At 37.5% G+C, this 17,295-nt stretch overlaps 1 protein-coding gene across 1 annotated transcript in view; it reads right to left on the minus strand.

Annotated features, from left to right (window-relative positions):
• The window catches only part of UTRN (utrophin), a 309,333-nt gene that overhangs the window by 182,453 nt on the left and 109,585 nt on the right, over positions 1–17,295 (minus strand). Inside the window, exons 45-51 of the mRNA XM_054279111.1 lie at positions 16,642–16,791; positions 15,405–15,489; positions 13,659–13,864; positions 12,413–12,530; positions 9,213–9,418; positions 7,574–7,728; positions 2,031–2,220 (exon numbers count right to left, since the gene is read on the minus strand). Of these exons, the coding sequence (XP_054135086.1) occupies positions 2,031–2,220; positions 7,574–7,728; positions 9,213–9,418; positions 12,413–12,530; positions 13,659–13,864; positions 15,405–15,489; positions 16,642–16,791 (1,110 nt within the window). The remainder of the gene's footprint in view (positions 1–2,030; positions 2,221–7,573; positions 7,729–9,212; positions 9,419–12,412; positions 12,531–13,658; positions 13,865–15,404; positions 15,490–16,641; positions 16,792–17,295) is intronic.

A 17,295-nucleotide genomic window follows, 5' to 3' on the forward strand; every position in this document is an offset into this window, starting at 1 on the left:
CTCAGATCATTGATTCCACTGTGGAGTGACTTGAGCTGCAGCCAAATAAGTTAGACCCAAAACGTAATGGAGGATAGTTCTCCCATGCATGTACAGATGCCAGCTTAACAGATGATCCTATTTTGAAAATGCATGACATGTAACAGCAGCAACAACAACAAATTCATCACCTTTTGTATAGGTTCAGCTCATTTCACCTAGAATTTATCACACCTTGAACTCATAGTAAAGTTTTACTTAATACACAGGCCTTTGGAGCAGGGGCATCTTCACACAGAGCAGAGAAGGTTATAATCCCTGCATTCTTCTTGAAACCATTTAACCACTAACCTTAAAACCAACACTTCTTTACATATTCAACAAGGCACCAAGAGAACAACACTGTCATTTTACACCACATAACAGGGGAAGAAAAGGAAATTGTCTAATCAGATAATAAGCTTAAGAACTTGCAAGGGAGTGGGCTTGATCTTTTGAGGTACAGCAAGATGTTGGAACTACATTTTGTTTTCAGAAGTGCAACAAATACTTGAAAGTGATCTTGGAGTCATGATATGAACATCTTCATTTACATTTAAAGACTGTAAGATGGTAGGGGACAAAGTTCATGCTGGAAGTCATTATGCTATGACAGTCTTTGACATGCTCCACTTCCTAGGGTAGCCAAAAGGGCTTACCATGTTATGTGAGGTCATGGGTGAGTTAAGTGATGATACTTCATGTGCACAGTCTCAAAGACATGGACAATATCAGGTACCAGATGCTGAACCAGGGGAGGTCACGATCCAGCACCTCCACCTGCCTTTTCAGCAGTGACAAGCCAGGACAGCGTGCAAAGTCAGGAGTTGGTCACAGACCTTCTCTCACAGCAGTCTTGCACAACAGCTCTCCCCTCATGCAGCACAACTCAGGCAATTCTAATCAGATTGCAGCATAACAAAGAATGGCAAACAACCTTCTACACACAGTGCTTCATAGCCACACAGAGCCAACAATCAAACTGAAATAACAGCTGTATCTTGGTGTGATAGACTACACAGAATACAAGGTAATGCAGAAATAAGTCTATTTACACATAGCACTGCCTTCTGTTGTTCACTGCCTGTGCCCTGTTTTAGCTCTTCTACCTCCACTGCATTACAGTAGTTGGAAGTGGCACCAATATAAAGCACAACATTAAGTTCTAGATGTCACCACTACAGACTAGGCTCAGCATTTCACAAAAACCCACATCTCTACAGATGAGTTACCTGACTGACTAAAATAATTTGGTGAGTGACAGGCCATCTTCAACAGATACAAGCTCCCACAAAACATTGTGCTCTTACTATGATTAGCAAGAATAACTTGCTATCAGATATTTTTAACAGTCTTGTTTCATTTCAATTCAGCGTAGATATGTTCAGATTAAGAGCAATAGTAAAGCAACATCTTTTTTTCATTATAAGCTGCTCAAACCCACTTAGATCACAGGTGACATTAATCCAAACACAGAGTGCAGGATTTAATAAGTGGTGTCAGTTAAACTCCTCAGTCATTTCCAAGGTTTCCAGTCTGGGGCCTGAACACGAAAGAAAGCCAGCTGGGGAGCTGCGGGGCAGTAGGGGAGGCAGAAGAGGTAAACCAAGCACAACAACTTCTTGGATTGCTAAAAAAGCAGGAGGAAGGTGGCAGACAGAAATAGGAGAGAGTGCAGCCCAGGAGGGCTTTACTTGGAGGGAAGTAGATTAAATTGTTTGGTTGAACAATCACACAACATGACTTGGTTTAATGAAGCGTACACTTCCTGAATGCAGTCACCCTCCAAGGACATTTAAGAGCCCTCAGTGCCAAAGACATACACAAAAATATGTGCTTCAAACCTTAAGAAGACAAATCTGCTTCTTTCATACACCTGACTTCTAAACACTGTGTCTTAGGAAACACCTTTCAATAGGCTGCAGCTTTCTCCAAGCAAGTAGACAGCTTTTCTTTATAAATTTGCCATTGAGAGAAAACCTGAATAACAGCAATAGTATTTAGTTTCTCACCTGCATTTGCTTTCTGAGTTCCCTTATGTAGACACTGTCCTGAGCAGTGTTCTCACGCTCTGATGCATCTGCCAGAACATTTACTGTTGTCTCTGCCTCTTGAATCCACTTGAGGAAGCTCTCCAGATCCTTGTGTGAGGCCTGTATTGTCTTCATCTCTGTCTCCAAGAAATTCTGCCTATCAACAGCTCTGAAAACAAGACAAGTGTCAGAATATTCCCCCATAAGATACAACATTATATACATCATAATGAAACTACAAAAGGAAATCTGAAATCCATCTCTAGTAAGAACAGAGATACAGCTTGTTTTATCATAATTTGTATCACTGTCTTTAGTGTATCTATAGCTACCCACAGATGTCCTGAACTGGTTATACGTTTGACAGAATGTATTCTTTTTTCAAAGGCATGCAGTAAAAGCTCAGTTATTAATTAAAAACCTAGGTTTTCCTTTTCGAGTGTTACCATCATCAACTTATGCAAGTCCAAAGGGTAGAAGTGTTATTGCCATGTGTGAAAAATGGGCTTTACCCCATCAACAAAAAACATACGGAGTAGAAGCACTGAGTGCTTGGGGAATTTTCACAGTGAGCAGAAATACTGCCATAAATTCTTAAGAGTTAAAGTGCTAAGGGATGAAAAGTCAGATATCTGGTTCTTTCTGCTAGAAGACTTTTGACACAATCACTCAAACAAACAGAGTAATACACTGCCATCAAAAATATGCTCAACAAACTTAAAAAAAGACCGGCAGAATTTGGTCCAAATAATTTTCAATCAACCAAAAGATTTCTAACTGATACAAACACTAAAGTTTGTATCTGTGAGAGGATTTTTTTCATGTAATAACAATATAATCCGAACATTTTATCAGCAACTTCAAATAATTTCCTAGGAAAAAAAATCACCTTATAGTTCTGCATAACAGTACTGTCTTCTAGTGATTGAAATGAAACTCAGATGAGAAACTGTTATTTTAAAATTTTAAAAGCTCTGATTACCAACATTATTAAATTTAGACAAACTAAATTTCACCCATTTGAGGCTGTTATTCTGCCTCATTCCTTCTCCCAAAATCAGGATAAAAGAAACAAGCTATCCCACACCAGAACACTGCAGAGAAACCTCTAACAGAGTTAACAGCTAGAATGCTTCTGCTGAGTAAGTAGTTAAATTTTATTTTCATATCAAGCACTAGCTGTATTGTAATATTTTAGAAGTAAAGTGATACTGAATTTTAAGACAGACAAGGCCAAAACATTCAGCATTTTGCATTTCCATGTTTCTGCAGGCAGGCCCAAACTTGTGTCTTCTGCATCCTCCCATCTACTTCAGCTTTCTTTCCTCCTTTTCATGCTGTGCTGCTCAGCAGTATGAAGGAATAACTATGTTTGGAATTGTGAATTTCAGAACTAGTTAAAATATTCCTTTTAGAAAAGAAGCAGTGGGTGTTCAGTACCATTCAGGATGACATTTCAAAGCAAGTAGCCTGGTTTACTAGCACATCAGATGAGACAGCTACAAGTAAAAGCTGTCCTCTTTCAAGGACTGGGAGGAAATCTCATGCAACCCAAATTCTGCCAGGCTCACATTCCCAAGTTTTAGCATAACCAACTGAACTTTTTAGAGACAATTTGCACAAGGATAGTGTTGCAACCCCTATTTTAGAAGCTTTGGTCTTACACCACTTGCTAATTGCTTTAGCTAAAAATAAGACTCTAAGAATTGTTTCTGACTTTGTGCTTGCCCAAGTTTTAGTGAGTAGCAAATGACTAGGATATCAAGAAACTTTCATTCTTGCTTCTCACTTGCAGCTGGAATGCTTCACCCAGTCTAGAGAAAAAAAAATATGCAGCATGCTAGGGAAAACAAGTAGTTTGATAGATATTGTCCAGAAAAGATAATAAGCACCAGCTAAAAAATTAGAGCACACCAAGGAACTGTGAGAAAAATGTTAAGTAAAAGCAGTTATGAGCTCTAACTTCAAAATCCTCTCCCTCTGCAGGGATTTTCTTTCCTAGCAGGGGTTTAAGGCCAAAGGTGGAAGAACAGGAGTGACAGCAGGAAGAAGAGACTGGTAATAAAGGTGACCTTCAAAGGAAAAGAACAGCACCAAAGGATGAAACACCAAGTGACCCAGATCTCTAAGTCTAAGTACTGATGTATTAGATAGGAATTGAGACAACCTGAACTTTGAAGTTAACAACATTCATTGAAGAATATTGTCTTCGTCCTAAAGTTTTAATTTCTCAAGCCTTCTGCTTGGTTGAGCTTTAAGGAAAGAATGAAATCCTATTACTGATCCACTGCTGCCATACTAAATTAAAGCTGAAAAACAATCCTGCCGCTATATACATACAAATTTACAACTAATGTCCTAAGATTACATGGGTGTTTTTAAAGAAGACATGAATAGCAAGCAGTAGCGAGCAACACTTTAAAAGAGCAGATGGAAATATTTTCCTCCCCTGCTAGTAAAGACCTCCAACATAAAATACAAAATAAAAACTTTTTTTACAGGAGAATTCTGTACTGCAGCGTAAAAACTACCCCATGCTATAAAAACATAACTCAGATTTTCAAATAATTCTGACACAATTAGAGCAGCCTCAAAAGACAGAGGATCTGTATATCTTCCAGGCCACAAAAATTAAATGTGAGGAGAAGCTGGAGAATTATTTTCAAATGTAGCTAACCTATGCAGTGATATTGGAGAAAGTCTACACAGATTCTATTGGCAAACATACACCCAAGAAAAAATTGTTACTCTATTATTTAAGTTTTCATGGCTCTGTTTCAGGTTTCTGTTCCACCCAATTATTTTTCCAGATTTATACTAAAAATCTGCAATGCATACATGTGTGTGATCAAAACAAATTCAGAAACTAACATCTGAAACAGTACAGAAAGCAACTATAATCCAAGGCAGCACAATCACCCAGAATGACTATGGTTTCACCCTAAAGTATAAAAGTAGAACATAAATAGCCACTGGGCAAAGTATCCTATTTACACAATGTCAAGCTGAGGATCTTCAATCTCTTAATGCCATCAGTTTAAAATAAGCTTTTTCACTTTACATGCCATGGCTATAGTCTTCCTGGTAGCATTCTTATGGTGACCAAAACTACAATCCTTCCAGGAGATGCTATGAAGGACCCTTTCCACAGGGGTCCTTCAAGTGTGAGTGGGGGGAACAAACTGGTATTTTAAAGCATTATGCTATAAATACAGATTTATTCTTATAGAAGCCATAGGGCTACATGTCCGCTCTATGTATAAGCCCTAAATGTCCCAACATCTGTCACAAAAAGTAAGGCTCATCAGTGGTATTTCTATTTATTGCATTTAAAGCAAGTATAAAAACCTTCATCCTGTTGAAAAGGTGCTTTCACTGCGCAGTCTCCCCTTTTAATTCTACAGTGCTGCTCAGATGGGGTTACACTGAGCAGCTCCACACTGGCTGCCCACTGGCTCTCAGAGTTGTCCTTTACATTCTGCCACTAGTTAATAAACAATGCAGATATTCACCTTCCTTAGGCTGGAGACTTCAAACAGTAGCCCCAGTGATAATTAAGGAGCTTCAGTTATACACAACAAAATGCAGTAGCTTATTATTTTAGACTTTAAGCAGATTCAAAACTAATTAGAGGCTTCCAGGCAGGAAGGAGCCCTTCTTTCTGGTCACCTTCTCTGAATAGTGGGCAGTTTTATGCCAGCTCTAGCCATAGCACTGCAAAGTCTGAATGTGAATGAGACTAATACAGAGTTTTAGTCTACTGTCAATGCTAATCCAACAAGGAGCTGTTTTCCCTCATCCTCTAATTAACTAGGAAACAAGCTGCCACATCCAAAGCACAAAATGACAGAAGAACAATTTTCCTCCAAGGAAGGATAGGATGACATTCTACTCTGCTTCCTTCATTACCTGCTCACTGAGAATGGTCCTGCTGAGGAGGACTGGGGGGTGCTGGTGGGTAGGAGGCTGGATATGATCCAGTAATGTGTGCTTGCAGCCCAGAAAGCCAATTGTGTTCTGGGCTGCATCCAGGGCAGCGTGGGCAGCAGGGCAAGGGAGGGGATTCTGCACCTCTACCACACTCTGGTGAGATCCCACCTGGAGTGCTGCATCCAGCTCTGGGGCCCCAACATAAGAAGGACGTGGACATGTTGAAGCAGATCTAGAGGAAAAACTAAAACATTCTGAGGGCTGGAGCACCTCTCCTATGAGGAAAGGGTTGGAGAGTTGGAGCCTGGAGAAGCAAAGGCTCCCAGGGGACCTTGTAGCAGCCTTGCAGAGCCTGAATAGGGCCTACATGAAACATGGAGAGGGACTTTTTGCAAAGGTATATAAGGACAGGACAAGAATAATGGCTCTAAACTGAAAAAGAGCACATTTAGTTTAGCTATTAGGAAAAAATTCTTCACTGTGAGGGTGGTCAAGCACTGGAACAGGAGAAGCTGTGAACGCCCCATCCCTGGCAGTGTCCAAGGTCAGACTGAATGGGGCTTTGAGCAATCTGATCTAGCGGATTGTGGTCTGCCCATGGCAGGGCGGTTGGATGATCTTTAAGGCCCCTTCCAGTTCAAACCATTCTCTAATTTCACAAGTTCTATAATGCTCTCCTCCTCTCACTCCTCAAGAGAGAACATCTCCTTAAGCTTTACAAAGTAGGCTTTTCATTCCTTTAACTGATGTCCCATTCCAAAAGCAGCTGCTTCTTTCACATGCACATGTATACGTACAGACTTTAGTTGTCATCTTCCCCACTCCCACATAAAGAGGATCCATTTTTCCTTCTCTCCATCTAACCACAATGCATATAGACTTTTAGTTTTCAGAGTGAGACACTATTCTAAATCTTAATTGTCTATCAATACCAAATACTCAAAAGAATTTCTGCAGAAATTAGATTATCCTGCAGGAAAAAAAATTATGCATAGGAAAATACCACATTTTCATTGAGACATATCTGCAGATACATCTTAAATAGAGGATTAATAAAAAGAAGTCTCAATTAAGTCTCAATTACTACAGCACAAGTATTTTCTAGATGGGAGTACTGGAAGGATTGCACTTGAGAACCCAAAGCACAGCCCCATTCTGGGGAAGCTTCCATTAGATGAAAGGCCATAAGCAATTCATGGATGGGAAGATGAAGCTGAACACTTACAGCCTTACAAAATGGAAGGACAATAACAAACTACAAATACATAAATCATACCAGTAATAAAGAATAAGAGAGGAACTTTAAAAGACACTTAGAGAATAATAGCCACAGGAAAACCTGAAACCAAACATGAGAAGTCCCTTCTTTTTCTGCTTAAAAATATACCACATAAATGGGAATTCATACAGAAGCTTTCCGTTGTGAACTGTGGGAATTTCAATCATCAAAAGAGCTTGACTGCAATTGACTAATTATCCCCAGCAGCACTACATTCTGCACTAAAGCACACAGAGAAGAGGCTACACACGTATACAGAGAATGCAAGTTTAAGGCACAAGCTGCTACATATAGAGTGAAACCTTGCAGTTACCTTTGGTTGAGATTAACCCAGCAAGTGTTCATTTGATCAGTGGTTTCCTTCAACCTCCTTGAGTCGTCATCACGATACTCTCGAAGTAGTTTATTAGAAAGATCATTGAATGCTGCTACTGTGATGTCACCTCTATGCAAATCCTGTACCAACAGCTAAAAAGCAGTGCCAAATGAGACAGATTAAAATGAGACTATTTCTCATATTATTCATTTTATCACACATCATAAACCTCTCCTTTTTTCCTCTTTTCTAAAAAGTAAAATGTGCACATTTTTCATCTAGGGGTAAAACCTTACAAAGAAAATCTACAGATATTAAGTGTCCTGATAATGAACTAATCAAAGCATAAATAGGTGAGAAAAAGCTGTATTTGCCAGAACTGCCAAAGGTTAGAGAAATCCTCTTTTATAGTCTACTGGCAACAGAAATAAAAATATTTCTGTATTTTGAGTAGCATGAATAAGTTTGAAATATTATAATAGCAATATAAGCAGCATTCAAAAGCAGCACAAATGAAATGTGCAATATGAGAATTTTATTTCACTCCTTGGGGTTTTTGGTTTTGGTTTTTTGTTTGTTTAAAATTAAGGAAATACATTAGAAAGGTTTCTTTATTGTGGCAAGATATTTCCAACGTGCCTTGACTTTAGAGAATCTAAACTCATTATTTCAAAATGAAAAAGAGTATTTGCATATAAATATATATATATATATATATATATATCCAGTTTCTCATTATGGCCTCTGTTTGGGCATGGACCTGCTTTCACTTAAGAAAACAAAGTAGACCTAACGGTCCATTTCTATTTCCCTGCTTATGCAGAGATAGACATTAGTCAGAGAGTTGTGCAAAGCACACAACTTTACTGTCTACTTAAACAGCTATGGATTGGTAAGCAATTCTCACAATCATACTTCTTGCCTCTTCCATTACTCAGCTGCATCTCCACATTGCCCCTTCATGAATATATATGTGCATATATATAGGCACATGTTTTTTTAAACTCTAGTATATCCCTGTTCTAAACACTGCACTGGCAAGAGCCTCTCCTCACTGCTTTGTGTCTTTAGTTCTCATACTGTGCCACCTACAGCTCGCCCTTTTTCTGACAGCCACCAGCACAAAGGACACTAGACTTACAGATTTATCACAGCATGCTTGGTATGATATAAAAAGCATCAAAGATTGCATGAAATAAAAATTAAAATAAAAAAAGCATTGGATATGCCTGGCACCCACCAGACGTGAAATTCAGGAAAATTTAAAATACCTTAGTCCATTCCTTGACTTACTAAGCTACTGTTAAATATTTCTATGAAGTCAATTCTGTAGCAGTATCATTAAATTTTAATTGGTCTGGGGCTCAAGCTTTTTGCATTATATCACTTCTTTGATGCTAAATTACACTAATTTCAACTAAGCTTTAAAAGGCACACATGCCACCTGTTTACTTCCCAAAATGGGATTTTTGGGTAGTCTGATATATTGAAAAACATAGACAATTAAAATATCACGCCCAAAAAGAACCAGAAAATAGTACAACTAAATTTCACATCCACTCAACAATTGAATGTAGTAGCATTACACAGACTCAGCAATCTCGTATGGGAAAAAAGTAAGCATAAGTGGTCTTACTTTGCTCTCTGCAACGTGTTTGGCCAGCATCTCTTTTGGGGCCTGCAGGAGCACTCGCAGGCGGATCTCGCACTGCTCCATGAGGTGCTCCATCTCCTGCCTCTGCTCGTGCCACTGCAGGCTGTCTGCCAGCATGTGCTTCAGCTGCTGCTGCCGCACCTCCACGCTGTGCTGGGTGCTGTCCCACTGGTTCTTCAGCTTCTCCACTGCAGAGGACAACACGGAACGTGAAAAATATGAGGCAAGTGAAAAGTAGCCATAGCTACCTCCTAATCTTCAGGGCAAAAGACAATAATATAACACATTCTCAAATACAATAATCTCAATATTCAGTATTTTAGTTCGCCATCTAGTTGACATATTCACAGAAGCAAATGAAAAAAATCAGGTGTTTGGCTTCCTCTTGTTTGAGCAGGACATCACACAAGTAACAACTATTTTTTCTGGTATATTTCAAAGTCATTATCCACTTTTAAAGTCCACACATACAGGAAACTTTACAGCAGAGATATGCCAGCAGCAGGGCTCCAAGGAGCACAATTTTAGGGTGATTTTAGGATAATAGAAGCAATAACTTCAGCACAGGTTTCTATAGAATTTAGTAGATTACCCAGCAGAAGAGAGAAGTTATTGGTTACATCCTACTCCCTTCAAGTGGAAGGAATTCCATTCCTCTCTCAATAAATAGTTTCATTAGATGATGGATAAACACACTTAACCTTTAATAAACAAGGAGTGAAAAACACAACATAAGAGCCTAGAACAAAAATAGTGCATCACAAAAAGCAGTGTATCTGTCTTTGGAGAGAAATGCATGGCATCATACATTTTCCTGGATACTTACAAGACCATTAAAGCAAGTGTATTACTTGAAAGTCTATAGAGCTGGAAACCCGTTTCTCTACTACCTATTGTGACAGTTACAGGGAACAAATTATATCACTAAAGAGTGTGATAAAAAAAGAATGTTGTAAAAAAGTTAATGGGAAAAAGTAAAACCAAAAAAGACTAAGCTGGATTTCCTGAGCATCTCACTACTCTGATCAGAAACAGGTACACAGTATGTAAGACTAAACCAATGTATTTATTTTAACAGTAAGTACACAATTTTATTAAAAAATTAACAATCTTGATGCTCAAGTCACTTCAATTTTCCATGAAGCAAAACGCTAAAGGTTGCACTAAAATTGAAACCATTTAAGTGGTTTACATTATTTTTAACCTTCTGCAATTAAACAAAGCCACTGTGCTTCATCTGCTTGAAAAAATATCTTAACTTTAATACATTCAACAATATTCTGTTTAGTTCCACAAAGCTCTCCAAGATTGGGACAGCAAAGCCCACCCGTCAGAGTATCACTCCACCCGACTGGTAGACAAACCTAATAATTTGTGCAATATAGATTCATCCATTTCAATCCACAGGCGGCTTGTGGATTAATTTTCAAGTACAGATATTTGATGTTCACATAGTAGTATTGCTATTATAGAATGAATATTATTTATATACTTTTTCTTATTAATGGACAGAATTACCTTGCTCTCTACACTGATGACATATCTACCCTTTTCTCTACCTCCTGCAAACAGGACAGAAAAATAGTGACATTCCTGGCAGCCTCAAAACTTGGTGGGTTTAAGAGGTAAGTTCCTAGAAAAAGTTGTTCTGAAAAACATACTTGAAAAAATATGGCCACCAGCCTGATATCACAGACAGAAAAACTAGAAAGAATTTCTGATGAGACTTTTTTCAATTCTAAGTGTCAATAAAATTTCGATTCTAAGTGTCCCAAAAATTGGGAGCGAAGTTCCAGAGAAGGAAGCTTTGCTGTTTCTCTGCTCCTATCAATTTGAGTAATTATGCTTCATCTGATGACACACAGCAGACTCCCAGAAGGTTGCAGGACATTGATACATTCTGATATATATTCAGTGTTTATACATACTCAGTGTTTAAACAAAGAGGTGCATAAGGAGGCCAGAGCTTCACTTTTCTTCAAAGAGCCAGCTTTTCTTAACAAATGTCAGTGGTAACAAAACCTTCAATTTTCATGTTTCATGATAGGCAGAAAATCTTCACACACATCCAAAGTATCTACTGGAAGCTTAATCCATGGCACCACATACAACTTCTTTTTTCCCACTCTGGATGTGCATGACTATAGGGGAACTCCAACTTCAACACACAGTCCTTTACTTCTTATTCAGCTTTTCTGAAGAATGCTGAACATTTTGTGATTGACCCCACGTCCCCTTGTTGACTGACTCCCATGGTTATTATCCTGCCCTGAGTTTCCACCTTGCCCTGAGTTCTGAGTGAATGCAAAACTAAGTTGCTTCTTTGAATCTTACTGCCCCTACCAGTCTGTAGTCTGTAATCTCAGACAGCAGATGTCATCTCATCAGATCCCCAGAAAAACCACCCATCTCTGGACTTCCCATCTGACCACATCATCTTCCACAAGTCTTATGAACACCAAAGAAATAAATGCAGATGGAGTGAAGGAAAACTGCATTACAGAGGAGAATATAAAAAAATATATCTTTCCATTTTTACTTCTAACTATGGTATTCCTTGCTGCATGAATTTTCTAATCTTAGCAACGAGCAAAGCTTAAGACTTCAAAAAAGAGACTGTCCATAAGTTTCATATTATGACAACTGTACATTTCTTAGGTACAAGTGAAATAAATTTTCAAAGGGAGTGGAGACCTTTAAATTGCAAATTAAATTTTCAAGTACGTGTCAGTTAATGAAAATCTCTACTCTCTGTGAACAATTTTCAAAGTACACACATAAAGTCACTGTCCTAAAGTCAATACATTCATGTTTTTAACTGTCCAGTGCCTCAGAGCTCAACAAAAAAAGAAACATGATTAACTCCTTTTCTCAATAAATAAAATCCTCATCCTTGGGTCTGTGGCTGTGAAGAAACCCAAATTCTTCACAAAATATTTAGAAGTCCCAGCAAAACTATTGACCTTCATACTTGAAAAATCAGCCAATCAAAAAACAAGAAGCAATTCTTGTTCCAGGAATTTTCATTAGACTGTTTAAGTGAAAGCCACTTAATTGCCAAGTTTTCTTTTTCAAGGAAGGCAACTTCAGCTATGCTCAATCAATAATTTTGGAAAAAGACATGAAGATTTTTTACTGCCATAACAACAATGTATTTGCAAACACAGGATGGATAAACTTACTTTTTTCTGTGATCTCTGTCCTAATGTCTGAACTGGAAGTTTTATTTTTCAAATTCTGAGCCAATGTAAAAACAGAATCGAGCTGAGGGTGCCGATGGTCCATATCTGCATTGGTTATCTGTTTTTAAGTCCAAAAAGTAGAAAATAGTTAAATTCATCTGTATTATTTAGGTAAAAAATACACACATCTCCACAACTATATAGCTGGTCCCATCATTACTGTGACCCTTGAACTGTCACAGTATAATAGCACTGCACTAAAAGGCTAAATTATTGTAAAATGCAGTTACTGAAAATCCAGAGGTGAAGGTTAACCTATCAAACCACACTGTTACCACAGCTGTTGCACAGTGTTTTCCAATACCTATTTTTCATAGACTTGTATGAAAATAAGTTTCCATAACTTATTTTTCTCCTAACCAAGCTTCATTTATATATATCAGAAGCAGCAGTGGGTGCAGGGGAAAGTGAAGAACAAAAACTTGAAGGAATAATCAGACTATATATTGTTGCTCTATAAAACATTGTTCTCTTCATATACCAGAATATTACAAGTTAAAAGACAGTGTTTCAAAAGCTACATCATGTTATTCTTCCAAATTCCAGACTATGTGTGAGATACTCATAGAAACAGTTTAGCACTTGTTTAGCCTACAGCTTTAACTCTACACTTAGTTAATTGACATTAAGTCAAATAAAATGAACCTTAACAGCAGCATACATCTCACTTATACTGCCCTTAGTCACGGTTCAACATGGCATGAGCTATCAACTGAAATAAACATTTACATCATAAGCATTTATGTTACAACTTTTAATCCTCTTAGCATGTCTCTGGAAATCAGTTTAGTGTAACTACAGCAAACAAAACTCATTAGAAACCAGCCAAGAGTGAATCAAAGATCACCCACTAAGCAGACATGAAGCTGCTCTAAAGTCTTCCGTGTAAATCAACTATTACAAACCCCAAAAGATGTCAGGAGGTATTCTCCAATTTCTTCATGTTAAACAAAAAAATAACTGTGAGCCAAGCTCACATAGGAACACAAGAATAAACAGAAAATTGTTCTGAAGGAGAAAGGAGTATAATAAGAGCATTTAAAGTGTAACTTTCATGTTATGCATTAAGCTGCAGTCAAGGTTTTTTTCCCCTTAAAAACATGTTATTGCTTTTAGCTTCTTTAGTGAATGTAAGAACTATTAAAATGTGAAACAGTTTTCTACTAGCCTTCACAAAAGCACATACTTTCATTCGTGTAATAGTCCGATTGATCTCTTCAGTATTTCCCACAGTGACTATGTTTGACTTGAGCATCTGGTCAATCAGCACCAACCAGTCAGCCAGCTCAGTTCTAGTTTTGTCCAGATCAGCAGGTGCAGAAAGTTCCAAAGCCTGCTGAGTCTGAACAGGAATTTCCAATGAAGAAGATGCTAGCACCACCTTTTGGATATCTGAAACAGAGTGTGGGGGTTCTGTTAAAGCAAAAGTAGTCATGGCCACACGAGCAGTTCTCAGAATTACAGGGGCCTTTTTGTAATTCCTATAAATATGCAACAGCATCTACAGAGAAAGCACAGCAAAAATTTTATTTTAACAACCAGAAGCTAAGTAATGAGACTTATGCACCTTTAAGGCAGCTATTTTCTTACTGCATGCCAAAAAGACTCACCCAAATGATTCAGCCTAAATTCAAAATAAACAAGATGAAAACTTGCAAAGACAAAATTACATTAAACCTAATGTAAAGAAGCTGAACACTCATTGACATTTATTAAGCATAAAGCTCAATATTTTTGTTTAAGATAAACATCTAAAGCTGTCTTCCTCAGTTTTGTACTATGTAGCAAAAAGGTCTTCTCCACTCTTGGCTCAGAATTCACTTATGCACAAGTGAAGCTACTGGAACAGATGCTTCATGGACTTGGCATTACACAACTGTCTGAAGAAAGGACAGATGCCCACTAGTTCAGTCACATCTTCCTCTCTTTTTAACCTGACACAAGAAAGAAGTGAGAAATGAGCTGAATGAATAGTAAGATTCACTCCAGAAGTTGTGTTCTTGTTCCAAGAAACACTAAGCTACATCAAACTGCAGCATGAATATTTCACATTTTCCTCAAACAACGAAACATAGGAGTTTTGTTTAACAAACATGTTGTATGAAAGGAAAACAAGCTGAATTCAAGATTTTAAAAAGATTAAACAGAAGTTGGTTTGCCTCATATTTTCTTTACTGATTCTGAAATTAAAAAGAAAAAATTAGAGTTAATTCACCGAGGTTTGAGTTGCAAACTTTTTTTAGGCAAGGGCTGTCTTCTTTGCCTAAATTTCCAAAAGGGAGACCTGGGCATTTTATTTACAATCTGTATTTGCTGAACTGCCTCCAACAACTTGAAAATATGATCAGTGTCAGCATCTGATAAAAGAACACATATTTAGACAGCTTTCCCTAAAACATTCAAAAAGGTAAGAACCTAGCAGATAAGGGAGACCCATCTGGCCCTCTAACCAAGCCAAAAGAAGCAGAATGGTCTTTATTTATAAGACAGCAAAAAATCCACATGCAAGAGTTACTTTACAAATAATTAGCTGTATGGAAAGCTTCTAGTGCATCTTAATTAGTAAAAAGCATGAACACAAATCCACAGGAAACAAAACACAGAAAACAGGCTGTCACAAACACAGTTATTTTGTTTTTACTCTCTACCTAGTCCTGATGAGGAGGCCTAAGCTTTATAAAAATTTCTCAATTTCAAAACTCTTAGAGAAATTCCAAAAGACTCCCCCAGTCCTGAAGAGTAGAGTGACTCCTTCCCTACCCAAATATTCCCTCTCCCCCACAGCACTGAGAAGGCAGCCTCAAGTTCAACACAATGCTTCAACATTTCTTATTTATCTAAGTTCTTGGAGGTTTTTTTTTTTTATTACTTTTGACTGCAAACAGGATTACACTCAAGACAATTAAGCAGAACAGAAGGACCAATCACTCACCAGGAGGCTTTGTCTTTGTAACAAAACGGGACTGCCCAACAAATGCCTCCAACTCTCTCACTTTGTCAGGCACTTCTCTGAACACCTACAGCCCAGCAGAGAGAAATAAAAACAGTAACACAACCTATATTAATGGCAATTACTGAAAGACAAAATACTCTACACCATGCCTCAGATATATTTTAATTAATTTTTGGAAGGTATTCTTTAAAAAACAATAAAAACTAAAGTGTTTTTTCCATACATCCTAGTGTAATACCTAAATATTGAAAAGAAATAAATTGTTGTAGACAGGCTGTTTACATGGCTAAACCATGTTTACATGGTTTTTACATTCTAGGCACCAAAACTATAACTCATTATTTGAATATACTTTGAAGAAAAGACAATGCAAAGCATGATTTGTTGTCAGTCACACAAAGTAAAGAAACAGAGAACTGACAAAAGAAAAAGTGTTACAACTCCACTGTAGTGAAAACAAATGTGCCTATATTCTTTCTAAGTATTTTTAAGTCAGTGATGAAAACGTAGTGCTCAAAGCAGTGGGGGAGTCCCTATTTTTATGGCTGAGTTGGTAAAACACATCTTTTTCTTTCCCTGAACTATCAAAAGCCCCTTTCCTCAATAAATTCTTACATCTGTCACCCATAAAATAATTTAAATAATTTAATTTTTTCATTTGGATCTCCAGGCTTTGATTGAAAAAAATCTTGCTTTACTCCAACCAGCCTTGCCAATGAGATCAAGCACATGAGTTTCTAATTTACAGTAAGGTTTAAGAAGAATCACAGACACACTTGGTAAGATTTTCTAAGCTCTACCACAGCTTCATTTATTTTCCTCTTAACTGCTACAAGCATTCAACTTTCCTACATAGCAAAGATTTACTCTAATTCTGAATTTCAAGTTAATACTTACTGTTTGACTCAAATAAACAAAATATTTTTGATTTACTGATACTTGTGATCCTTCTTTCAAAAAAAAAAGAGAGCCAATACAAGAAAAAAGGAAACAGAAAAACCCAAGCTAACCAAATTAACTCAATCTGATGGAAAAATGTCCAGCAGTATTTTCATGTGTAAGTGGTTTGGGGTTTATTTCCTGATCAAGCCTGTATGGTTCCCTAATCATTTTATGTACATGCCACATGTCACAGATACATGAAAAGGAAAACTACCATTCCAAGAATACCATTCTGTTTTCAACCTCAGGTACCCAACGCTAAAGAAATGCACACCTTATTCCACCTCGCATTGAGGGACCGCAGGCAATCAGAAAGTTTGGCTTTTTCCTGAAGATCAATATTTTTATCCAACAGTACTTCAGATTCAGTTCTGTTCAGCCATTCCAGTTTGTCACCCAGAACTTCCATCTCTTCATTTAAGACCTAAAATGGACAGAAGAGTTGTAGACTGGAATAAAATGCATATGTGCTTAATTAAAGGAGGAGAAAAGCTTTCTTTTAATTCCAATGTTAGACCTTTCCCTGAACATACACAGAGAAGCCCCTATTTTGGTTTCTGTGCTTGATCTAGAAATTATTGAAACATTTATTAACTTCCACTTCCAGCATTTATATTAAGGTAGATGACAAGAAAAATTACACTTTGATGACAAGCAGGAAATATTCAACTGACATGAAGGAATTTATTTAGGCAAACACAACTGCAACTACTTTACATAATTTATAAACACTTATTCAGGCCTTCCATCTTAGATTTGGTCTAAAAGAGGTTGGTTGGGGTTTCGTTGGGGTTTTTTGTTGCTTTTTTTTAAAATTATGATTTTTAAGAAACAAGCAAACAGGTTAGTTGGACTGACTGCTCCTCTCATTCTTTTAGGATTTCAGAAACTTTTTCTTTCACACATTCTATAAACCAAAGATGTTTTG

This window comes from Melozone crissalis, unplaced genomic scaffold (genome assembly GCF_028551555.1).
Source record: "Melozone crissalis strain CALT ecotype California unplaced genomic scaffold, PUWL_Pcris_2 ptg000027l_1, whole genome shotgun sequence".
NCBI classification, from domain to species: domain Eukaryota; kingdom Metazoa; phylum Chordata; class Aves; order Passeriformes; family Passerellidae; genus Melozone; species Melozone crissalis.